Here is a 26,860-nt window from a genome sequence, read left to right as displayed (position 1 = left end):
ACAAAGTCCTGAGCGGACGAAACACGTGTCGGGGAGGTGCTGAGCAGCGGCCCTTGTGTGCACTTTATCGCCCCTGGATTTAAGGTACTTACCACTATGTTGTATGGCGGTCTGTGTACTACTAATACTTGTGATAGATTAATACCTTTCTATAACATGTTCAGCTTTATGCACTTTAGCACTTTGCACATTATGTCTTTATAAATTGTACAGTTTACTGAACCTTTTCTGCTGCACAGCACCTTATGCTTGCTGCGTAATCACTCTGTTTTGTTACATGTTACCCCCCCCCCTTTTAACCATATTTAATAACATTGTGATTTTATTGGATACCATCGGTGCTCATTCTTCCTTTGCTTGGTACTGAACACACAACAAGCAGAAGGGGGGATCATATATCTATGATTGATTGATAGATATATAGATAGATAGATAGATAGATAGATAGATAGATAGATAGATAGATAGATAGATAGATAGAGATAGATAGAGATCAGTGCCGTAACTAGGAGAGACAGGGCCCCCTAGCAGGCCACTGCATGGGGCCCCCCTTCCCACTTAAAAAATATACATATTAGTATACTCGCACATGCGAGTTACAATCACATATAAATACACTCATGTGCACACACATACAGTGCCATATGCAACATACTCACATACAGTGTATACACATGACAGATACTGCATATATACATCACAGTATACGTTATACACATATTATGCTGGACAATGTGCACTACAATATAGATATAATGGTGCACATCCTCCATTCTTTATTGTGTCAGGTCAGATGACGGGGCCCCCTGACACTACGGGCCCCATAGCAGCTGCTATGGCTGCTACTGCTGAAGTTACGCCCCTGATAGAGATAGACAGAGCCATAGACATCAGTGCTCCTCTCTGGCACTGTGCACACCATACAGATCAGTGTCACTTGTGGCTTGTTATCCCGAGCATTTTACCAAATCCGTCACAATTTCCATGTAACGGCAGAAGAATAGCGCTGCTTATATTCATGGATGGCATTAGTCATGTCTCCCGTGCACAAGGAATCTACAATGGAGCCATGAAAGATGGATTTACCACTACATACTTTAGCTTCACACTTCCCTTTTAAATTAACCCCTTCCCATCCAGCTCATTTCCAGTTTAACCATCTTTTATCTTTTTAATTATGTCATCATATTCTGACACCTGTAAAAACCCTTTATTTCCATTTGTAGACGTGTAGAGATTTTTCTGCGGGCTGCAGTTTTGTATTTTGGGGAAATATGTGACATTATGATTATTTTTTTCAGATGTTTGGGTACTGAGCAGCATAAAACCTCTTCATTCTTTTACATATTTGTTTTAATGTTTTAGGAATCAGAGTAATAAGTACATTTTTTAAACTTTTGTGTAATTAAATGTATTTTTTAATTTTTTATTTTTTTTAGAAATCAAGAAAAAATTTAAAATAATAGGTTCACTATAGATTATCCTGTTTTTTGGACAGCTAATAATATTGATAACATATCCATGGAATAGGTCCTCAATATGAGATTGGTGGGAGTCCAGCATCCCCACAGCAACTTACACAAGAAAAAAGGAACTGGAAGTAAACAGCGCCATTCTCTGTGTAGTGGTCATACCAGGTTGTGCAGAGCAGCTTCCTTTCATTTGAATGGGATTTAAACCGCAGTAGCCGAATGCAGCCACTAAACAGAGAATGGCGCTGTCTTCTTCCTGATCTCTTCTCTGTGTATCAGTTATCTGTGGGCATTCTCATATTAATGACTTATCCTTAAAGTATCAGTATGTTAAGCCTGGAATATCCCGTAAGTCCTAAATATCCGAATACTGAGAGTACCACATAAACAAGATGCTGTTGATGGATCTGGTATTCTTAGGCTCCTTTCAGAGGGCAACAATAAACATATAGAAAATGTTAAATATATAGGAGCCATATAAATGGAGCACATGTGTATCACCTACAGGTGGCCTAAAACCAACTGATCCATCAACTGCAGCTTGCTGACTGTTTCCAAATGCAAACCAAGTGTGAGCAATATGTGGGACATTTATATTCTCCATTATTATGCCTCACAGGGTAATGGCCGTGGTGGTGACCCTTTACCCTTAGGGCTCTGTATGCTATAAACTAGATTAGAGGGGCAGCACCAGAGCGTGACACACACAAGCTCTATGACATACCCTGTATGTGTGACGAGTGAAGATTTCCTATATTACACAATGGTGAAGGGATGACACGGTCCCTCCTCCGCACTGGTGGGAATCCACCTCAGTCCTCCCCTCAGCACAGGACAAGGAGTACAGCAGCACAGAGGACACCCCCGACCATCCGCCAACATGTCCACCCCGGACAACAAGCCTCTGCTGAGTGACCCCGAAAAGTCCAATTATCAGTCAGTGGGGAAAGCCCTGAGAGAAGCCGAGAAGAGATATATCAAGTGAGTGTCAGCTCCTCTGTCTAATCTATTGTATAGATCTATCTATCTTATATCTATCTATCTCCTATCTATCTATCTATCTATCTATCTATCTATCTTATATCTATCTACCTGTCCTATAACTATCTATCTATTAATCTCATATCTATATATCTATCTATCTATCTATCTATCTCATATCTATCTATCTATCTATCTATCTATCTATCTCCTATCTATCTATCTATCTCATATCTATCTATCTCATATCTATCTATCTATCTATCTATCTCATATCTATCTATCTATCTCATATCTATCTATCTCATATCTATCTATCTATCTATCTATCTATCTATCTCATATCTATCTATCTATCTATATATCTCATATCTATCTATCTATCTATCTATCTATCTATCTTCTATCTTACATTCTTCTATCCTTCAGTGTGATTGAGAGCATTGCCTCACTGTTCGCAGCACACAGGATACAGTATTGGCCACTTCTTGTTTCCTGGAGATGTTACAACACTTCAGAATATCACTGATGTAGTAGAATTAAGAATTTTCTGAATGGACGGCTATTGAGCAACAGAATATCAGTGCCCTTCTTATTCTGTTGATCTGGATATTTCCCCTGTCCCCTGACAAGCTGGTCTGCTTATAGTGGTGTTAAATCAGCACTGAGTGACTCTTCGTCTTGGGAGATCACATGGGAAAATGATCATCTTCTATTATTCACATTTATAACAGTTCCACCAAAAAAAAGATATTTTGGAAATCTCTCTTTCTGAACAGTTTCCCCCTGAATATTATTATTATTAACCCATGGATTGAATCTACTGGACCAGACAAATCTGTAGATGATTGTTTCCTCATGGGAGGAGCCAAGAAGAAAGTACCTGCCCATGAGGATCTAATCCATACTGTACAGTGATTAAAAATACGCTGATATTGATATTTTGATATTGATATTGTTCTTGCCTTCTTCATACAGAACACTAGACAATAGGAGGATGTTTTTGGCCGCCTTCTCTGCAGTTCTCGGTAACTTCTCATTTGGCTACGGCCTAGTATACCCCTCACCAGTCCTGCCAGCTCTGGAAGGAGACGCTGATCCGGTTTTGCACATTACAGATGTAGAAAAGTCATGGTTTGGGGTAAGGACTGCTTTTTTTTCTGCATGTGATAACTGCATCTCTCTGTGACTTTTGACCCTTTAGAATCAGGCGGAGCTGCAATACCTCTCATGATCTAGGGTCAGGTGTGGCGCTGTTTTTATATGAAAGCAGAATATTCTTTCTGGACATTTATAATGTCTTTTCTTCCAATAGTCTGTCTTCGCTCTGGGCTGCTGCGTTGGAGGAATGAGCTCAATGGTCCTGAATGACCGCCTTGGACGTAAGCTGAGTATCATGTTTTCAGCATTCCCCGCAGCAGTGGGCTTCCTGATGATGGGCAGTGCACAACATGTCTCCATGCTGCTGCTGGGTAGGATCCTGACAGGTCTGGCTGGAGGGCTGACATCCTCATCTATACCCGTGAGTAGACACATTTTGTTACTCACCTCTTTGTGCTCCTGTCTCCCATGCACTAGCTGTAGGGATTAAGTCCCTATCAGACAAAAAGACCAGGTAGAAGACCCCCACCTTTCCCTTGTGATGCCGTATACCCTGCTAGTGATTGCTCTGCTGTAGGGTATCCAGTCAGTCAGCCCAACACTTACTCTGGGCTATGCTAGGGGATCTCTATAGAAGAGCAGAGGCCAAAAATAGGATGTTCTTACACTAGTTACACTGGTCACCAGCCCTGCAGGAAAGGCTTTGTGTGGATCCTCCAAAATAATCATCTGGCCCTTCTCAAAATATTGCCCATGATCAAATAACAGATCTAATTTGCAACATTTGAACTGTGTGACATCACTGTGTATTATCCCTGTGCTGTGACATCACTGTGTATTATCCCTGTACTGTGACATCACTGTGTGTATTATCCCTGTACTGTGACATCACTGTGTATATTATCCCTGTACTGTGACATCACTGTGTGTATTATTCCTGTACTGTGACATCACTGTGTGTATTATCTCTGTACTGTGACATCACTGTGTGTATTATTCCTGTACTGTGACATCACTGTGTGTATTATTCCTGTACTGTGACATCACTGTGTGTATTATCCCTGTACTGTGACATCACTGTATGTATTATCTCTGCACTGTGACATTACTGTGTGTATTATCCATGTACTGTGACATCACTGTGTGTATTACCCCTGTACTGTGACATCACTGTGTGTATGATCTCTGTACTGTGACATCACTGTGTGTATTATCGCTGTACTGTGACATCACTGTGTGTATTATCCGTGTACTGTGACATCACTGTGTGTATTATCCTTGTACTGTGACATCAATGTGTGTATTATCCCTGTACTGTGACATCACTGTGTGTATTATCCCTGTACTGTGACATCACTGTGTGTATTATCTCTGTACTGTGACATCACTGTGTGTATTATCCCTGTACTGTGACATCACTGTGTGTATTATCCTTGTACTGTGACATCACTGTGTGAATTATCCCTGTACTGTGACATCACTGTGTGTATAATTCCTGTACTGTGACATAATTCCTGTACTGTGACATCACTGTGTGAATTATCCCTGTACTGTGACATCACTGTGTGTATAATTCCTGTACTGTGACATAATTCCTGTACTGTGATATCACTGTATATATTATCCCTGTACTGTGACATCACTGTGTGTATTATCCCTGTACTGTGATATCACTGTATATATTATCCCTGTACTGTGACATCACTGTGTGTATTATCTCTGTACTGTGGCATCACCGTGTGTATTATCTCTGTACTGTGACATCACTGTGTGTATTATCCCTGTACTGTGACATCACTGTGTGTATTATCCCTGTACTGTGACATCACTGTATATATTATCCCTGTACTGTGACATCACTGTATATATTATCCCTGTACTGTGACATCACTATGTGTATTATCTCTGTACTGTGGCATCACTGTGTGTATTATCTCTGTACTGTGACATCACTGTGTGCATTATCTCTGTACTGTGACATCACTGTATATATTATCCCTGTACTGTGACATCACTGTGTGTATTATCCCTGTACTGTGATATCACTGTGTGTATTATCCCTGTACTGTGACATCACTGTGTGTATTATCCCTGTACTGTGACATCATTGTGTGTATTATCCCCCTGTACTGTGACATCACTGTGTGTATTATCCCTGTACTGTGACATCGCTGTGTGTATTATCCCTGTACTGTGAATTCACTGTGTGTATTATCCCTGTACTGTGACATCACTGTGTGTATTATCCCTGTACTGTGACATCACTGTGTGCATCATCCCTGTACTGTGACATCACTGTATATATTATCCCTGTACTGTGACATCACTGTATATATTATCCCTGTACTGTGACATCACTATGTGTATTATCTCTGTACTGTGACATCACTGTGTGTATTATCTCTGTACTGTGACATCACTGTGTGCATTATCTCTGTACTGTGACATCACTGTATATATTATCCCTGTACTGTGACATCACTGTGTGTATTATCTCTGTACTGTGACATCACTGTGTGTATTATCCCTGTACTGTGATATCACTGTGTGTATTATCCCTGTACTGTGACATCACTGTGTGTATTATCCCTGTACTGTGACATTACTGTGTGTATTATCCCCCTGTACTGTGACATCGCTGTGTGTATTATCCCTGTTCTGTGACATCACTGTGTGTATTATCCCTGTACTGTGACATCACTGTGTGTATTATCTCTGTACTGTGACATCACTGTGTGTATTATCCCTGTACTGTGACATCACTGTGTGTATTATCCCTGTACTGTGATATCACTGTGTGTATTATCCCCTGTACTGTGACATCACTGTGTGTATTATCCCCTGTACTGTGACATCACTGTGTGTATTATCCCCTGTACTGTGACATCACTGTGTTTATTATCCCCTGTACTGTGACATCACTGTATATATTATCCCTGTACTGTGACATCACTATGTGTATTATCTCTGTACTGTGACATCACTGTGTGTATTATCTCTGTACTGTGACATCACTGTGTGCATTATCTCTGTACTGTGACATCACTGTATATATTATCCCTGTACTGTGACATCACTGTGTGTATTATCTCTGTACTGTGACATCACTGTGTGTATTATCCCTGTACTGTGATATCACTGTGTGTATTATCCCTGTACTGTGACATCACTGTGTGTATTATCCCTGTACTGTGACATCACTGTGTGTATTATCCCCCTGTACTGTGACATCGCTGTGTGTATTATCCCTGTTCTGTGACATCACTGTGTGTATTATCCCTGTACTGTGACATCACTGTGTGTATTATCTCTGTACTGTGACATCACTGTGTGTATTATCCCTGTACTGTGACATCACTGTGTGTATTATCCCTGTACTGTGACATCACTGTGTGTATTATCCCTGTACTGTGACATCACTGTGTGTATTATCCCTGTACTGTGATATCACTGTGTGTATTATCCCCTGTACTGTGACATCACTGTGTGTATTATCCCCTGTACTGTGACATCACTGTGTGTATTATCCCCTGTATTGTGACATCACTGTGTGTATTATCCCCTGTACTGTGACATCACTGTGTGTATTATCCCCTGTACTGTGACATCACTGTGTGTATTATCCCTGTACTGTGACATCACTGTGTGTATTATCTCTGTACTGTGACATCACTGTGTGTATTCTCTCCTGTACTGTGACATCACTGTGTGTAATATCCCTGTACTGTGACATCACTGTGTGTATTATCCCTGTACTGTGACATCACTGTGTGTATTATCCCCTGTACTGTGACATCACTGTGTGTATTATCCCCTGTACTGTGACATCACTGTGTTTATTATCCCCTGTACTGTGACATCACTGTGTGTATTATCCCCTGTACTGTGACATCACTGTGTGTATTATCCCCTGTACTGTGACATCACTGTGTTTATTATCCCCTGTACTGTGACATCACCGTGTGTATTATCCCTGTACTGTGACATCACTGTGTGTATTCTCTCCTGTACTGTGACATCACTGTGTGTAATATCCCTGTACTGTGACATCACTGTGTGTATTATCCCTGTACTGTGACATCACTGTGTGTATTATCCCTGTACTGTGACATCACCGTGTGTATTATCCCTGTACTGTGACATCACTGTGTGTATTCTCTCCTGTACTGTGACATCACTGTGTGTAATATCCCTGTACTGTGACATCACTGTGTGTATTATCCCTGTACTGTGACATCACTGTGTGTATTATCCCTGTACTGTGACATCACTGTGTGTATTATCCCTGTACTGCGACATCACTGGTAGCATCTATTCTCTATGCTCGGGTTTTGGTTTCCTTACTAGAACTGCTTGAGGTTTTACGAGAAATGGATGATAGTAGTAGTGACCATTGAGGGAGGGAACAGTTATTGTTGCTGTGAAAAGAAGAGGAAGGACGAGGCGGGAAGTGACACTAGTGAAATTCCCACATGGAAACTACTTCAATACCCTCCCAAAATCTCCTCCACCCCTATACATGGACATGGATAGTACAGTTGAGGGCTCAAGGTTGTTATACTTTTTTTGTGAGATGTAGAGGAGTTTATTGTTTCCACTTCCCACAGAAGCCGCTCTGTTCCTTCATGGAGCGTGGAAATCTCTGTATGTATGGGATATGCATTCCACATCCAGGAATATCCAAGGATTTACACTTGTTAACCCCGTGTTATAATTAGATGACCCCCAATATGGCCGCATCTTCGTGTCCCTGGCAGGTGGGAATGTGAGTTTGTCACTCAGTTTTCCTTGGATTCACAAGTTTGGGGGAGATTTATCATCAAGTTTCTGAGGTAAAACTGTTCTAGTTGCCCAAGGAAACCAATTAGAGCTCGGTTTTAATTTTATAAACAGCTGTGGGAAAATGAAAGCTGAGCTCTGATTGGTTGCCATGGGCAACTAGAATAATTCTGCCCTAAGAGACTTATGATAAATTTCCCCCTTTGTGTCAATCTTTACTGCAGTTCTAGAATTCTATTCATTACCCATCATGCACTAGGGGGATCGGCACAAGTCACAAAACCAACATTGTTACATTTCATTTGTGTTCTAGGTTTATATATCGGAAATTTCTCACGCTGGAGTACGGGGGGCGCTAGGGGCATGCCCCCAGCTGATGGCTGTTTGTGGAGCTCTGGTTCTCTATGCATTGGGTATGTCCGACACTAGAACTTTCATATATTCGCAGCATTGAAACAGGGAATATGTGTTCTGGATACAAGGCCCAAACCTCCCAGTGGGCAAATCCCAGAGAATGCTCCTGGATTCAATGGCCTCATAGACATTTTATTAATGGGATGTGGCCCCAAAAAGGGGTGTCACCAATATTTAGAGTTTACATGTAATCCCATACATGGGATTAGGGAAAATGGATTACTTCCAAATGTTGGGAAGTATAATGGCTCCTCACAGTCGTGTTCACACAGCTGCAGTTTGTTACATTGTATCAGTGCAGGTGAGCGCTGTCACATGTGGCTTTTTGAACCTGTTTTTGGGCTGTTTTTAAGCATTCTGCACCCCTTTTTTTTAAAAACGCATCAGTTTTTCTATTTTTGTCCGTTTTTCCCCCAATTATGATAATTGAGGTAAAATGAACCAAAACGGATGCGTTTTTTAGCGGACTGCTTAAAAACGGCCAGAAAAACGGGTTCAAAGCGCCTTTGTGTCTACACAATAAGCATAGACTGGGCTCTGGGCTGGCGTAAAGGGGCGGCAAAATGGGCATTTCCCAAGGGCCCCCTGTCCTAAATGGACGTTTGTGGGCAGAGGATGTATTGATTTTTTTTTTAATCAAACTTGTTTTTATTTATTTTATGTATTGATCTTTTACTACCCCTTGGTTGAATATGACTGTTCATAAAATTGTTTTATTTTGGGGCCCCACTTTTAGTTTTGCTCATCGCCCCACTTTGTCTAACACCGGCCCTGACTGGGTTGAGCTGGGTCCATATAATGAAGGTTTTTGTTCACAGACAACAAGCAGAGTTGGATCATGGCGAGCTATGATTCATATCAGGTGTTTTGTGTCTCCCCCTCTAAGGGCTCGTCCTGCCATGGCGCTGGTTGGCGATCGCGGGTGAAGTGCCCGTGTTCCTGATGCTCTTCCTCCTCTGCTTCATGCCGGACTCACCGCGTTTCCTCATATCTAAGGGCAAGGATGAGAAGGCACTGAAGGCCCTGGCCTGGCTCCGAGGCCCCAATGCTGCATACAGAGGGGAGTTCCAGCGGATAAAGGAGAGCGTCCTGAAGGCGGTGAGGCTCCGGTGGGGGTTGTCATTCTCCAGGATGGGAGTGGTGATTGCGATGATTGTGGCAATGTATGTGTTGTGTCGTTTCAGAACCGCTCTCTGACCTGCAGCGAGCTCTCCGACCCCTACTACTACAAGCCCATCCTCATCTCCGTATTCATGAGGTGCCTGCAGCAGCTGTCCGGCATCAACCCCATACTCACCTACCTGGAGCCCATCTTCAACAAGACCAAAGTCATTCTGGTGAGGACCTTAAGGGCTCTTCACTTAGGCTGGGTTCCCATGACCTCACACTGCTTTGCTCTTAGCTCTCTGCATTAATGTGGCCCCTCTGAGTAAAAACTGTAGCAGGCTTCTGGTTGGATACTACAGAATTCACTCGGAGCTGGAGTGAGCAGCTCAATGTAAAACGTTAACAACAAAGCAGTGTGAGGACACACCCTCAGTGCTCTTGGGGAAGCTCCAATCCTGGAATATAAATCCATATTTCACAGTCCTGCTTCTACTAACAACATACACAACGGTATGATTAGACATCTCTCCATGGTCAATACCTAAAGCTGTATGCAGAGAACACAGATCACAGCAGTGTGAGGACATGTCCCACCCAGTGTACTTAGAGAAGCTACAATCTTGGAATATAAATCCATATTTCACAGTCCTGCTGCTACTTACAACATACACAAATTATGTTTACACATCTCACCAGTGACAATACCCAACACTGGTGGCAGAGTATACAGAGCACAGCAGTGTGAGGAGATGCCCCCAGTACAATCCTACAACATAAATCCATATTTCACAGTCCTGCTGCTACTTACAACATACACACATATGAGTAATCTTTTAAAACCTAGCCAAGGACCACATCTTGCATTCCAATAATGTTCACTTAATTTTTTCGTTTTTGGCTGCTTTTCTTAACATCTAATCATATGTCTCTGTGGGGTTACAGTAAGAATAATAAAGTCTACATTTTTGTTTGTATTTTTACATATTTTACTACTTTTTGGCAAAAAAAAAATCAGTGAGCTGATTTTTCTTATAATAGTTAATATTTGTAATATTTTTTATTAAAATCAGACCCTTTTTAGGTAAAATATTTATTTTGTGTTACATCCGAGCATTTTTTATTTAAATTTTTTTGGGAGACAGGAAAGTTACAGAAAAACAACTATTTTGTCTATTTTTATAAATGTTTTATATTTGTGCTATTTATTGCACAGGTAAAATGATGTTGTTATTTGTAACTCAGGACATATATATATATATATATATATATATATATATATATATATATATATACTGTATGTATTGTTTTAATCAATATTATGTTGTTTTTTTTGTGTTACTTAACTTGTAACTTGTTACTTACAGGTGAAGAGTTTTATTTTTACATTTCTGTTTCTTGTCCTTCTATGGGACGTGCAGTGTTTGTGGTTACTTAGTGATATGGCAGACACAGTGATCAGTAATAGCGCGGCACCTACCTCACAGCACAATAGGGAATGACACACGATATCTATAGTGATAAGTAATGCGCTGTGCACAGGCACATGACGGATAAGACTATTATAGCACAGAGTATGGGGATCAATACATGGATGATGTATGAGGGCAATTATATGGTCTTCAGCTATTGCTGATGTGGGGGAGGGGTAGTAGGTAGGTGATCTCTGACCTCTGGTGTCTTCTTTTAGAGAGGCGGATATGACGCTGCCTTGGTTGGCCTGGTAAGATTGGTGTCGGTGCTCGTGGCAGCTCTGGTGATGGATAAGGCGGGCCGTAAAATCCTTCTCTTTATATCCAGTAAGTAGGTGAACCCCCTGAATTCTTCTTCCTAGACTCCGCCCACTGTGTCCTCCTCATTTGCATCTTCTTCTTCCTCCAGGTGCCCTAATGTTGGTGTCTTCTCTCTCCATGGGATTTTACGTTCATTTCACAGTAGACGTAAACAATTCCACCAACCTGACCATGACTGCAGATGACATTCATGGAGACCGTGTCAACTACTTAGAGATCATCCCCCTTGTGTGTATCATGTTGTATATTTTAGGTAAGTGTTGACCAACAGTTGCCCATTGTATTGGAGTGTGAAGGTATGGAAACTCCTAATAAGATGTATTTATTGGCGCCCAATGGTTTACCTGGGCTTGAGCTTCCCTGCAGTGCCCCCAAAGGGGAAATGAGGTATTACACCTTGCTCATTAGATTAAAAAATGGTCTGGTCCTCCAGAACTAGAGATCACCTATCGCGATCCAGTCTGATTAGGAGACCTGCACATGATTGTAACTCAATTTCAGATTCTCAATATTTGTCGCCATAATTTAACACTGTCACCTCTTCAGGTTATGCCTTTGGCTGGGGACCTATTACTTGGCTCCTCATGTCTGAGATCCTACCCCTGAAGGCACGAGGAACAGCTTCAGGACTATGCGTTATGGTCAGCTGGATCACCGGATTTGTTCTCACCGAGGCTTTCCTCCCTGTGGTGGTAAGTACCGGGGGTGGGACTTGTGCCAATCATTTGCAGGGCTGTGGAGCCTCCTCCACAAATATATAATAAATTCTAAAAAATCATGGCATTTCCTTTTAAATGTCTGTTCTAGATGTAAGAATTAAAGCCAGGAGTGAACAAAATTTATTGGGCCAAGGGCCTCATTGTCATACAGCTAAATTTAAGGGACCGTATCAGTAAAGATAACCCTAAACGCACAAACAACCACAGACATTATAAAATACCACCCTAGACATTATAAATACCACCCCAGCAAACAAATACTGCATTCAGAGCAGAAAAATGGGTACTGCATATGATAATAGGGCAGATAATAATACTACTGGAGACCCCAGAGCAGGTATTAATAGTACTGGAGACCCCAGAGCAAATAATAATAGTACTGGAGACCCCAAAGCAGATAATAATAGTACTGGAGACCCCAGAGCAGAAAATGATAATAATAGAGAAACCCTAGAGTAGACAATAATACTGAAGTACCCCAAAGGAGACAAAAAATAAATCCTCTCCTTTCCTGGCTCTTCTCCTCCTTGCACCACATTGCAGCATCTTCTCTTCTCCATGTGCTGCTCTGCTGGTTGTATGTGCGGCATCAGGACCCAGAACAGAGCTGTGCCAGGAGCAAAAGAGGACCCAGAGCAGAGCTGTGCCAGGAGTAAGAGAGGACCCAGAGCAGAGCTGTGCCAGGAGCAAGAGAGGACCCAGAGCAGAGCTGTGCCAGGAGCAAGAGAGGACCCGGGAGCAGAGCTGTGCCAGGAGAAAGAGAGGACCCAGAGCAGAGCTGTGCCAGGAGATAGAGAGGACCCAGAGCAGAGCTGTGCCAGGAGCAAGAGAGGACCCAGAGCAGAGCTGTGCCAGGAGCAAGAGAGGACCCAGAGCGGAGCTGTGCCAGGAGCAAGAGAGGACCCAGAGCAGAGCTGTGCCAGGAGATAGAGAGGACCCAGAGCAGAGCTGTGCCAGGAGCAAGAGAGGACAAAGAGCAGAGCTGTGCCAGGAGATAGAGAGGACCCAGAGCAGAGCTGTGCCAGGAGATAGACAGGACCTTGGAGCAGTGCAGTACAGCTTAGTACTTGCCTCTCCTGCTCCTCCGGCCGCTCTGCTCTGGGTCCTGGTGTTGGCACATACAACCAGCACAATAAGTGAGGGCACAGAGCGGAGCGGCAGGAGAGGACCTAGGAGCAGCAACAGAGGAGCCGAAAACAGTGAGGGGACAGAGCAGAGTGGCAGGAAAGGAGCCAGGAGCAGTGAGGACACAGAGCAGAGCGGCAGGAGAGGAGCAGCGAGAACTTCTCAGCTGCACACACCACTACCCGGCCTCCTGCACCAATAACCGCTCCCATCAGTTTTGTAAGACCTCATTGCACTCCGACTGTCAGCATGCTGTAGAACCCAACTCGAGGCTTGACAGGTCCCATGTAACCCGTTTACTGCATGTTTCAGGCTTTTACTTGCGATGAATGTGTGTTGCACTTTATGTACATGCTCAGTTGTAAAGCCCCTCCACTACATATAGCTGGAAATAGGTACTGGGAAGGAGTTCCCACATTTATTTTAACACTGCTGGAGTCCTGGCCATTTTGATGAAGTTGGAGTTAGCAAAATTGAGGAGTTGGAAGTTAAACTTACAGTCTCCACAGTTCTGATCAAGTGGGCTCCACAAATCCCTCAAATGGTTAATGGGCATCCTAATATACTGTTGGGTTGACATCTATGTTATGAATATCTAGACACCATCTTACATTGAACATGGTGACCATAGATGATTGAGATCAGAGTCTTATAGCTTTCCGCCATAGGTTGGTTGACGGAGGTTTTTTTTCCCCCCCAGAATGCCTTTAACCTGGAGACCCCATTCTTCTTCTTCGCCATCATCTGCGTGTGTTGCATCATCTTCACTCATTTCGTTGTCCCCGAAACCAAAGGACGGACTCTGGAACAAATCGAATCCTACTTCCGGACGGGTCGACGTTCCTTTATTAAGTAGCCACCGCAGTGGCCAATGTAATACCCCCTCCCCCTGGCGGACCACGAGCTGCCTCTAGGAACTGACGTCTACCCAGAAGATAAGACTGCCCTCCTCGTCTTCAGGAGACATCACTATACGCTACATATCAGATGCCAAATACATTCGCTTGTCCAGGTACATAGTGTAAATAGTAGGATAATAAGTATTAAAAGATAAAAATTGTTCTAAAAGTTATTTAGAATGCAGTATTTTCTTCAAGTCTGGGCAAAAACAAGATATTGGGGCACATTTACTAAGGGTCCGCAGACCGCATTCCCGACTATTTCCGATTTGCGCCGCATTTAACAGGGCATTTTGGTGCACGCAATCGGATTTTGGCGCAATCGCCGCCGACTTTCATGCGACACAACTCAGGGGGCGTGGCCGTCGGACAACCCGATTGATTCGGACTGAGCGAGGGATTTAAAATTCAAATTGTGTCGCCAGACAATGCACTCACATGCACCGGGAAGAAGAAGGTAAACTCAGCCGGACCTGAGCGGGGAAGCAACACATGGAGGATATCGGGCACACGATCTTAGTGAATCGCACCGGACTTCATCCTCGTCAGACAACGCATCTCGGGGACCGCGACACGACCGGGTAAGTAAATGTGCCCCATTATTATGACCAGATGGGGCGGGGCATTTAGAACTTCTGTCATACTCCTCCCCCTGTATCCTGAAACATGATTCACCAGTATATCCTGGAGTGTTCCTTTAAACTGAGTCGGAGTAGGTGCTCAAGTAGTGTTCATAGATGGGTAATGGTGACCCCACTGATGCAGCAGGACTGATCAAGGAATATAAAATCTTGGCTCGCTCCAATCATGTCCTTCGAGCTGATGGCGTCACCATCTCCGATACAAGGGACATTACAAAACGGCAACACAATAATGGATTATATAAGGGACGAGCAATCTCTTCTGTCACTGCCTGTAAACCACACCTTTAATAAACCCAAAGGTGACCCATAACGCACAAGGCTGCCAGAGAGGAGGGAAACTAGGGGGCAATGTGGCACCCGATTATGTCTGGTGTAAAGCGAAGCAAAGAGAGAAGACACCGGCGGTTGGAGGTAGAGAGGTATTTTCTTTATTCACTGCATAGACAGGAAGGAAAAAATGTCTTCAGAAGAGAGAGACATCGCCTGAAGTCAACTGGGTCCTGTGCCATGCTGAAGTGGATGAAGAAGTACCCAATGTCCCCTGTTGGTAAGAACTCACGCCCCTGTTCACATTATAACACAGCAGTGTGCAGGGAGGAACGGCTCTAATGCAGCTCAACATGAAATCAGAGCCGCTTCCATCTACAGGCCGAGTATGGTATTACCAGTAAGCTCATAGAAATAATAGCGGAGCTGCAATACCACACCCTACCTGCAGACAAAGGTGGCGCTGTTTCAAGAACAAAAATTTCTTTCCCCAGTTCCAAACAACTGTTAAAAGGAAAGTAAAACAGTCACCCAAACAATCCCACTCACTTCCCTTCATATCATAAAATCATATAGCATTTCCTCCTAAAATAAGGATCCCGTTTGCCCTTTTCGAAAAAATCTATTTAACCATTTCTTAGTGGTAGCGGCGGCCATATTGCTATGACACCCGACTTTCCCGATCTCCATCCTAGCTCTGTACTGATATGAAAAGGGAGACCTGAGACTATACGGACAGAGTTACCATTCTGGTGTCTAGAAAAGCTGAGTGAGCAGAAGGGTTGTTACACAACTTTTAGAAGTTTAGAAACGTTTCCACAGTTTAGGAGGAGACGCCAGTTTTGATTTCCCTTATATTAGAACGGAAAAAACTATGAAAACACATGAAAAAAATCTTAACGTACACAAGAAAAGGGGAGTTACTTAAAGGGGTTCTCCAACAAAAGCATAGACTCGATGGGGGAGATTTATCATGTCTCTTAAGGCAGAACTGCTCTAGTTGTTCATGGAAACCAATCAGAGCTCAGCTTTCATTCTCCCTCAGCCATTTATAAAATGAAAGCTGAGCTCTGATTGGTTTCCACGGGCAACAACAATCAATCTCCAGTCAAAACTGACACATACCAGGCCTAGAATATACTGGAGAGCCCCTTTAAGGACTCCATCTACTATCATCTACAGATCATATTCTAGGGTCCTGTGCTTCTTCTATAACCGGAAGTCTATACAATATGTAAACAATTAGTCTTGTAACATCTAGAACATTCTAGCGCAGTCCCAGGTTACATCGCTGAGTAAAAATCTCTTCTTGTCGTTTTCACCCTCATGGGTGAAGGCGGAATATTCCTTTAAAAATGAATCGCAAGATCCATTACGCAGGGTCCACATTTCCCCGTGTCCCCCCATAATGGAGCAGATGTAGAGTTTTCCAGTAAAATCCAGGATTTTCTGCGGATGCCGGGTCCCAACTCTGCTTGAAGTTGTCCGTCTGGTTCTTCCCCTATGTGACGGCGGCCAACACAGTCCTAAATATCACGTATTGCCTATACCCTATGTAGTGTAGCTGCATAGCAAGGAGGGCTGCTATGGGTGGACATCCCCTTTAAGTAGATAATAGGAGCGGATATAAGTGTTTGATTGTAGGGGCCCAAACCTTGGGACATAGAGGTTCCTTAAGAAGTTTTCCCACTGGTCAGACCTGCGTCAATCAGACGCTTAACACCTAAAACCCCTGTAAGCAGTCCTTTAAGGGAGACAATATGCCGCAGCGCCCCATTCTGTGCAGGCAGGGCTCCATCAATAACAGCTTCATTACAAGCTTCTCCAATGTAGGGACTCATAAAAGGCATACCCCTACTTAAAGGGCTAGTGACCAGTGTATAATGTGCAGCATGATAAGAGGCGCTGCACAATACATGTAGGAAGACATTCATGGGGTTCTGTGTAATGCCCCTTTAAGTAATAATCCGCCCCAGTTCCCCCCCAGTGCTGCAGCATAAAATCACTAAAACAAGTATTAAAACGCCCCCTGCCGATTAAAACTGTCCTGCTAAAAGTAAGAAAAATAAAAAATAAAAAATAGCAGACTTCCCCTTATTGCGCCAAACCTCCCCCCCGATGTGCAGAGTCTATACGACAAGAACGACGTCCACGACCTCCGCTGCTGCTGGGGACTCGCAACATTTATAGTCTTAAAATGCACCTCAAAAATCAGTTTGGAGAAAAAAAAAAAAATTTTAAAACTACAAGAGGTAAAAAGTTCTGGGAGGAGGCGGAGAACTTTATGTCCCGGCCTGCTGCTTCTCCTCGTCCGGCTGCTTCTTCTGCTGCTGAAGTTTTGCGTAAGCCACGGCGTCGCCCCTGGGTGATATGGAGACATGAAGGCATTAGGAAGATTCATCTATTACTACATAGATATAGTACCAGAATCAAGATTTTTTTTTTTAAACAAGCATATTATACATATACACACACACACATATATATATACATACAGGCCATCCCCTACTTAAGAACACCCGACTTCCAGAAGACCCCTAGTTACAAACGGACCTCTGGATGTTGGTAATTTACTGTACTTTAGCCCTAGGCTACAATAATCAGCTATAACAGTTATCACAGGCGTCTGTAATGAAGCTTTATTAATAATCCTGGTTCTTATGACAACCCAACTTTTTAAAATCCAATGGTCACAGAGACCAAAAAAATTTTGACTGGTGTTACAATGATAAAATATACAGTTCCGACTAACATACAAATTCAACTTAAGAACAAACCTGCAAAACCTATTTAGCATGTAACTGTATATCTATATAGTAATCTTGGTTCTGATACCATATCTATATAGTAATCTTGGTTCTGATACCATATCTATATAGTAATCTTGGTTCTGATACCATATCTATATAGTAATCTTGGTTCTGATACTATATCTATATAGTAATCTTGGTTCTGATACTATATCTATATAGTAATCTTGGTTCTGATACTATATCTATATAGTAATCTTGGTTCTGATACTATATCTATGTAGTAATCTGGGTTCTGATACTATATCTATATAGTAATCTGGGTTCTGATACCATATCTATATAGTAATCTTGGTTCTGATACTATATCTATATAGTAATCTTGGTTCTGATACTATATCTATATAGTAATCTGGGTTCTGATACTATATCTATATAGTAATCTGGGTTCTGATACTATATCTATATAGTAATCTGGGTTCTGATACTATATCTATATAGTAATCTGGGTTCTGATACCATATCTATATAGTAATCTGGGTTCTGATACCGTATCTATATAGTAATCTGGGTTCTGATACCGTATCTATATAGTAATCTTGGTTCTGATACCGTATCTATATAGTAATCTTGGTTCTGATACTATATCTATATAGTAATCTTGGTTCTGATACTATATCTATATAGTAATCTTGGTTCTGATACTATATCTATATAGTAATCTTGGTTCTGATACTATATCTATATAGTAATCTGGGTTTTGATACCATATCTATATAGTAATCTGGGTTTTGATACCATATCTATATAGTAATCTTTGTTCTGATACCGTATCTATATAGTAATCTTGGTTCTGATACTATATCTATATAGTAATCTTGGTTCGGATACCATATCTATATAGTAATCTTGGTTCTGATACTATATCTATATAGTAATCTTGGTTCTGATACTATATCTATATAGTAATCTTGGTTCTGATACTATATCTATATAGTAATCTGGGTTCTGATACCATATCTATATAGTAATCTTGGTTTTGATACCATATCTATATAGTAATCTGGGTTCTGATACCATATCTATATAGTAATCTGGGTTCTGATACTATATCTATATAGTAATCTGGGTTCTGATACTATATCTATATAATAATCTGGGTTCTGATACTATATCTATATAGTAATCTTGGTTCTGATACCATATCTATATAGTAATCTGGGTTTTGATACCATATCTATATAGTAATCTGGGTTTTGATACCATATCTATATAGTAATCTGGGTTTTGATACCATATCTATATAGTAATCTTTGTTCTGATACCGTATCTATATAGTAATCTTGGTTCTGATACTATATCTATATAGTAATCTTGGTTCGGATACCATATCTATATAGTAATCTTGGTTCTGATACTATATCTATATAGTAATCTTGGTTCTGATACTATATCTATATAGTAATCTTGGTTCTGATACTATATCTATATAGTAATCTGGGTTCTGATACCATATCTATATAGTAATCTTGGTTTTGATACCATATCTATATAGTAATCTGGGTTCTGATACCATATCTATATAGTAATCTGGGTTCTGATACTATATCTATATAGTAATCTGGGTTCTGATACTATATCTATATAATAATCTGGGTTCTGATACTATATCTATATAGTAATCTTGGTTCTGATACCATATCTATATAGTAATCTGGGTTTTGATACCATATCTATATAGTAATCTGGGTTTTGATACCATATCTATATAGTAATCTGGGTTTTGATACCATATCTATATAGTAATCTTTGTTCTGATACCGTATCTATATAGTAATCTTGGTTCTGATACTATATCTATATAGTAATCTTGGTTCGGATACCATATCTATATAGTAATCTTGGTTCTGATACTATATCTATATAGTAATCTGGGTTTTGATACCATATCTATATAGTAATCTGGGTTTTGATACCATATCTATATAGTAATCTTTGTTCTGATACCGTATCTATATAGTAATCTTGGTTCTGATACTATATCTATATAGTAATCTTGGTTCGGATACCATATCTATATAGTAATCTTGGTTCTGATACTATATCTATATAGTAATCTTGGTTCTGATACTATATCTATATAGTAATCTGGGTTCTGATACCATATCTATATAGTAATCTTGGTTTTGATACCATATCTATATAGTAATCTGGGTTCTGATACCATATCTATATAGTAATCTGGGTTCTGATACTATATCTATATAGTAATCTTGGTTCTGATACTATATCTATATAGTAATCTTGGTGCTGATACTATATCTATATAGTAATCTGGGTTCTGATACTATATCTATATAGTAATCTGGGTTCTGATACTATATCTATATAGTAATCTGGGTTCTGATACTATATCTATATAGTAATCTGGGTTCTGATACTATATCTATATAGTAATCTGGGTTCTGATACCATATCTATATAGTAATCTGGGTTCTGATACTATATCTATATAGTAATCTGGGTTCTGATACTATATCTATATAGTAATCTGGGTTCTGATACTATATCTATATAATAATCTGGGTTCTGATACTATATCTATATAGTAATCTTGGTTCTGATACCATATCTATATAGTAATCTGGGTTCTGATACCATATCTATATAGTAATCTGGGTTCTGATACTATATCTATATAGTAATCTGGGTTCTGATACTATATCTATATAGTAATCTGGGTTCTGATACTATATCTATATAATAATCTGGGTTCTGATACTATATCTATATAATAATCTGGGTTCTAATACTGTGTCTATGTAGTAATCATAGTTCTGGTACTATATGGGGCTCATGGCCGAGTTTTTTGTGACCCCAGTAAAGCCCCAATGTGATAACTCACTTCTTCCCCAAGGCGGACAGTCCGTACAGCACTCCAGTGGCAAAGGCGATGGCATTGCCAAACAGGGTGGTGATTGTGAAGCTGAGAAAGATAGGAAACAGCGCCATCCTGTGGTAAAGAAATGCAAAGACATTGTGATTGCAATGTTCTCTCCTATAATCTGTAAATGACTGATACCAGAGAGCAGCAGCGAGCCTGCCAGGAGCTGTTACCGTACCCGCAGTAGAAAAATGCCTTATGCCAGGGTCTCAGCCTATCCGCTTTTTCCGCGACAGTGTTTGCAAACTCTATGAACTGGCAGCAGAACGGCGCCTCACAGAGGAACAGGATCAGCGCGTTTACCCTGCGGGGAGGAAACATTACATATCAGCCTCTGACGTCTAGAGTATATGACATGTATATAACATTTACATTACAAGCTCCGCAGCGCCACCATGTGTCAGGGTGAGGCTATTACTGGTTCAACTATAAATGTACATGACTATATTATATACATCAGACAGCATAGCCATAAAACCAGATCAGACACTGGACACAGCCGTATAATACACCAGAATGTCCCATAACCAGACAGTCACTGACAGGAAGCAAGTTACTATCTCCACCCAAAACTAAATATTACCAAACAGCAAAGGCCAGAGGGTGCACAAGTTCAATAGGAAAATTCCTGTCACTAGCTGTGCAATGTGTACACAACTATACAACCCTGTACTATACCCCAGAGCTGCACTCACTATTCTGCTGCTGGTGCAGTCACTGTGTACATACATGACATTACTTATCCTGTACTGATCCTGAGTTACATCCTGTATTATATCCCAGAGCTGCACTCACTATTCTGCTGCTGGTGCAGTCACTGTGTACATACATGACATTACTTATCCTGTACTGATCCTGAGTTACATCCTGTATTATATCCCAGAGCTGCACTCACTATTCTGCTGCTGGTGCAGTCACTGTGTACATACATGACATTACTTATCCTGTACTGATCCTGAGTTACATCCTGTATTATACCTCAGAGCTGCACTCACTATTCTGCTGCTGGTGCAGTCACTGTGTACATACATGACATTACTTATCCTGTACTGATCCTGAGTTACATCCTGTATTATACCCCAGAGCTGCACTCACTATTCTGCTGCTGGTGCAGGCATGGGGAAAACATGACATTACTTATCCTGTACTGATCCTGAGTTACATCCTGTATTATACCCCAGAGCTGCACTCACTATTCTGCTGCTGGTGCAGTCACTGTGTACATACATGACATTACTTATCCTGTACTGATCCTGAGTTACATCCTGTAAATCTTTTATTTTATATATAAAAATGAAAAACATAACAATCATAAACATAAATCAAGCCATAACTTCTGGCAAAATGCAAAAAAAACATTAATATAAACTAAAAGAAACTAAAAAAAAACCTTCTCCTGGCCCAGCCACACACACACCACACACTCAGCATGAAAACAAACAAAACCCTCACCCAGTCCCACCACCACCTTTTTTTTTTTTTTAAATTGAAATACACAGCAAAATTACATCCTGTACTATACTCCAGAGCTGCACTCACTATTCTGCTGACCCTGGACATAGAATCCCTTATATAAGGAGGAGATACTTACATCATGAAGACTCCGGCTGCGATGTTCAGTGGGTTGATGGTGACGCAGTTCCAGAGGCCAGCGATGGCACATGCTGCAAGATCAGAGCAGACAAAGGATATATTAAAGGGATATCCCTCTATATACACTTGTTACCTGTGTACAGTGGTCTCTGCAGTTGGCTTTCTAAAGATCGTGCCTGGGTATATAGAGATAAACCCCATTTACGGTCTTAAAACTTTTTAAATACTCACCATTTTCAAGATCTCTGCTTGCCATCAGTAAACGGGGCCATTATTTATTACTCCCACAGGCTAAAACCCCCTTTGTACCAGGTCCAGTCTTATGGATTATTCACTGATAGAGTGTAACAAGTCCTGCAGCTGAGTCTATGAATAAAATACTAAGAAAGTTGCTGACGGACAGCAAGCAGAGATCTTGGAAAGTGAGAAAGCATTAGAAAGCTGCTAAGAGAAGATGAAACAAGACCTCCTAGTTACACACTTGTAAAATGCCGGAGGCAGTGGGCGCCCCCGTTATGTAGATCAGGTCCGAGCCCCCAGTGTGATGCCAGGCAGAAGACAAGGACACAAATAGCTGCGCCCGCCCTCCTTACACTGACACCGTCATCGTGATCGGCCATGCTCATTAATAGTGCATAGCCCCCTCTACATACGATACACCCACCCTTCTCAGCTGACAGCACCCAGCAGGGGAACAAAGCCCAGTATTCTTAACAAGTGTAACATCAGCTGCACGGCGGGTGCGGAGGGCACGGAGCGTGGGAAGACACCGCACATGCAGGGTTATGTAATCAGCACAACAAGAGTTAAATAAGGGGGTGGGTTACTAATTTTTAGGGGTTCTCTACTATACAGTATCTGATGGACTGGTTGCTATAAGTGGACTACAGATTTTAAGTCTTAAAAGAAGGCATTTTGCTTCCAAAAACAGCGCCATCCCTGGCTATAGGATGCATGCGGTACTGCAATTCAGTCAGAATCTAGAGAGAACAAGAATAGATCCCCGAACTAAAGCCCCTTAAAAATACATATTATAACAATGTATAATTATAATTTGTTCTGGATCTTCGTACTCAGTAATGATGATAGCCTCAATAAATACCGGTGGTGAGGACAGGAGAGGCCCATGACATGTACACTACCTGACCTTCACTAATCCTCCCAGCACATGGACGCCAGCCAATTTCACAATCAGATAAACCGGATCACCAGGTAAGAGCACCCGGGGGCCTGCTACACAGTCATGTTACCTGGTCAGAATGTACCCCCAGCCCCAATATATGAGGTGCTAGGGTCTTAGGGCAGGGTCCACACCAGAGCATCTGCCCTGACAGATGCAGCCTGCAGAGGGCACTGTAATAGGGGCAGCAGCTTCTGTCTGGTCTATAGGAAGGGCATGTGATGAAAGGAGGGAATGTGAGCCATGCAGACACATCCCCGGTGACATCCACACACTGTATACATGTACACACTGTCTCACTGCAGGCATCTAGACCTGAACTGGGGGGCAATCCCCGAACCCTGCAAGTGCCATAGGTAACATCTGTCCATGGGTAAAGGGTTAATCCCACCAGTCAGAATTATTTCCTATAGCTCAGGAGATCACAAAAACTGGGGTCCCCCCCAATGAATGGGTCGAGTTGAAGTCCACTGAAGCCGTTCTCCAGTTCCTAAACGGACAAGAAGTTGAGATTCCATGTACATTGTGCCAACAGCCGAGCTATTTACTGGCCTCAAAAGCCATGTGCCATTCAGTCGTCAGCAATCACAAGCACAATGTATATGATGACATTATTACAAGTTGGAAGACACCAGAGGACCCCTGGGAAGCAAGAAATGGCTCCTAATTTTGTAGTATCAGATGACACCCCTATACCTGCCCCTCACTTTCCTAAACCCCTGGAGAGACCCCGTTGTACATATATCTGAATACTCACAAATGCCCCCAAGGACCCCGGCCAAGCGACACATCAAGCGGTACCACCAGGTCATGCCGTCATCCTGGGCAGCTGCGGTGGCAGGCGGCTCCCCCTGCGCCGGGGCATCGGGCTCCACCGCGCTCATCTTGGAGACTCCTCAGAGGCCGGAGGTGCAGAATCTGAGGGCGACTTCTATGACGGATCAGAAGCGGGGATCTGCATGCTACACAAACCCTGCGGGGAACAGAGACATCATCCACAATGTAACATAGGACGATCACAGCTTACAGAAGGATGTGTTCATCCTGAGCCTGCTGTTTCATGAACATGGTTTCCAAATCTTACGGCTTACAGGACGCCACATAGAGCAACCAAGAAGAAAGTGGCTGATAACAGAGACAATACCGACTGCATCTGTCATGGCAGATCACCCCCCCCCTGGGAAATATCCTGTCCCACCCTGTGAAACTACTACTACTCTCAGCATGGACTGTTACTGAGCCCTTTGTCACAGCCATATGAAGTTATCTTCCTGCACTAATACAGGGGTAAAAGTGGCTGATCACAGAGACAATAGCGCGCACATATCTTGCATGTTAAGTTAGCCATCACCCAGCTTTCCCAGATCCCTCAATAACGCAAATATATATCAGATCTTAGGTGTGATTTAGCCCCTAAAGAAGTATATACAAAACACGAGCGCGCACACAAGGCTTTATACACTAGTGATATATACACCGAGCAGTATATAGACGGAACAGACCTCCTCCTCCAGCACCGGCTCCCGGTATCGGTCTCGCTCCGCTGTTCGCAGCCTCCAGCCGGGTATTGTGATGACAATAGAACACGTCACAACCAGTGCACTGCATGCTGGGAGGGAACCTACAGAGGGGGCGTGACTCCACCGCTGACGTCACCCATGAAACGCCCTCCCTCTGGCAAATCCCTGTCCCGGCACACGTGCTGCAGCGTGCAGTCTCCTCACACAGGCCCCGCCTCCTCCTCCCCGAGGCCCCGCCCCGCGGGGTACAGCTCAGGGGGGAATGTGCTCTGCAGCGCCAGGCTTCTCCCTTTAGTAGTCGGGCTGCAGGGAGGAGGGAGTCTTGCCCCCTTCCCCCTACATAATGACAGTAGCTGCAGACCCCTGCCTCACTCACCTGCTCTACAGAACAGTGAATGAAGTGCCTGCCACGCACATCAGGCTAAAGGTCATTGTGGGGGCGCCCTGACACGTTAGCGCCTTTATTCCATTTAAAAATCAAATATTCACACCATGTGACTATACCTTACCAATAATTATCCATACCAACCACTGGGGTAACTAGGAGAGGCAGGGCCCCATAGAGAACTTATGAATGGGGCCCACTTACCGCTTAAAAAATATACATACAGTATATACACACCATATACACACACATTTACAGCATATACACATCACAAATACACACATACAGCATATTCACATGAAGTACCCCAAATGCCAGGCCCCCTGACACTGTGGGCCCCATAGCAGCTACTACCACTTAAGTTACGGACCCATGATCTGGATTACAGTATATGGTTATATCTGTGTAGACTTTGCATGACTGAAATTTATTAGAAATGTATTTGAATATTATATATTTTTAATAGCTGTAGCCCCCAGCGTTACCCTGGATAGTAAATAACTGCTCTTAGCTATAACACAATAGAAAGGGTTAGCATAAAATATTTTATAACTATCTGCCCGTCTTTCTGTCTCTATCCATCTCACCTCACACATAAGCGTCTTACACTCATTGCCTATGGTAACCAATCAGAGCTCATATCAATGACCTGTGGCAGAGCAGCAACCAATCACAACTCAGAGCTCATATTAATGACCTGTGGCAGAGCAGCAACCAATCACAGCTCAGTTTCCAACTACCACAGCAGCAGCAGACAATGGCTCCTGTATAAGGTGGGTAATAAGTCGATTTTGGAAAGCGCGGGGTGAAAATTTCTACTTAGACTACCAAGTCTATGATGTCCCCTCACAGGGAGCGCCTGCAAAATTTGTTGATTGTAAATGTGATATACACATGTGGACATACACATGCATACATACATATATACACATACATACATACATACACCTGGCAACCAATCAGAACACAGCTTTCATTTTCCCACAGCTGTTTATAAAATTAAAGCTGAGGTCTGATTGGTTTCCATGGGCAACTAGAACAGTTTTACCTCAGACACTTGATGATTAATCTCCCCCTCATACACTCAGCTTTATATATTAGATAAGGCATCATATTATAATGTAACGGAACATATAAGAGACAAAACAAAAAAGATGAAATTGCCTCACTGCAGGTCCATTGCTATGCAC

General features: G+C 42.2%; 2 protein-coding genes across 3 annotated transcripts; one reads left to right on the top strand and one right to left on the bottom strand.

Annotated features, from left to right (window-relative positions):
* Window position 1: 1 nt before the first annotated feature.
* SLC2A6 (solute carrier family 2 member 6) lies at window positions 2–14,563 on the top strand. 2 transcript variants are annotated; one of them, XM_072124651.1, is made up of 11 exons: window positions 2–84; window positions 2,092–2,453; window positions 3,432–3,594; window positions 3,769–3,975; window positions 8,647–8,746; window positions 9,634–9,845; window positions 9,932–10,084; window positions 11,542–11,650; window positions 11,733–11,897; window positions 12,191–12,336; window positions 14,189–14,563. In XM_072124651.1, the coding sequence occupies exons 2-11, from the start codon at window positions 2,353–2,355 to the stop codon at window positions 14,342–14,344; spliced, it is 1,512 nt and encodes a 503-aa protein (XP_071980752.1). In that variant the 5' UTR covers window positions 2–84; window positions 2,092–2,352; the 3' UTR covers window positions 14,345–14,563. The 2 variants fall into 2 exon arrangements, with proteins under 2 accessions (XP_071980752.1, XP_071980753.1); XM_072124652.1 differs by lacking the exon at window positions 2–84 and having other exon boundaries at window positions 1,664–2,453.
* An 873-nt stretch (window positions 14,564–15,436) lies between these two features.
* On the bottom strand, window positions 15,437–25,423 carry CACFD1 (calcium channel flower domain containing 1). The gene is made up of 6 exons (XM_072124654.1): window positions 25,268–25,423; window positions 24,523–24,738; window positions 22,584–22,656; window positions 21,171–21,296; window positions 20,954–21,061; window positions 15,437–17,659 (listed from the first exon to the last, which is right to left on the bottom strand). The coding sequence occupies exons 2-6, from the start codon at window positions 24,647–24,649 to the stop codon at window positions 17,581–17,583; spliced, it is 513 nt and encodes a 170-aa protein (XP_071980755.1). The 5' UTR covers window positions 24,650–24,738; window positions 25,268–25,423; the 3' UTR covers window positions 15,437–17,580.
* Between the last annotated feature and the right edge of the window lie 1,437 nt (window positions 25,424–26,860).

This window comes from Engystomops pustulosus, chromosome 9 (genome assembly GCF_040894005.1).
Source record: "Engystomops pustulosus chromosome 9, aEngPut4.maternal, whole genome shotgun sequence".
In the NCBI taxonomy this organism is placed as follows: domain Eukaryota; kingdom Metazoa; phylum Chordata; class Amphibia; order Anura; family Leptodactylidae; genus Engystomops; species Engystomops pustulosus.
The sequence above is the reverse complement of the archived record's forward strand: the minus strand, read 5'-3'. Positions and strand labels throughout refer to the sequence as shown.

What these genes read in the sequence shown, in the direction of transcription:
- SLC2A6 (XM_072124651.1), top strand. Translation starts at nt 2,353, where the DNA reads ATGTCCACCCCGGACAACAAGCCTCTGCTGAGTGACCCCGAAAAGTCC. An exon ending in ACAAGACCAAAGTCATTCTG is followed by an intron (nt 10,085 to 11,541) that starts GTGAGGACCTTA and finishes GTCTTCTTTTAG; the next exon opens with AGAGGCGGATATGACGCTGC. An exon ending in AGGCTTTCCTCCCTGTGGTG is followed by an intron (nt 12,337 to 14,188) that starts GTAAGTACCGGG and finishes TTTCCCCCCCAG; the next exon opens with AATGCCTTTAACCTGGAGAC.
- CACFD1 (XM_072124654.1), bottom strand. Translation starts at nt 24,649, where the DNA reads ATGAGCGCGGTGGAGCCCGATGCCCCGGCGCAGGGGGAGCCGCCTGCC. An exon ending in CGGGGTCCTTGGGGGCATTT is followed by an intron (nt 22,657 to 24,522) that starts GTGAGTATTCAG and finishes CTGATCTTGCAG; the next exon opens with CATGTGCCATCGCTGGCCTC. An exon ending in CTGTCCGCCTTGGGGAAGAA is followed by an intron (nt 17,660 to 20,953) that starts GTGAGTTATCAC and finishes CATATCACCCAG; the next exon opens with GGGCGACGCCGTGGCTTACG.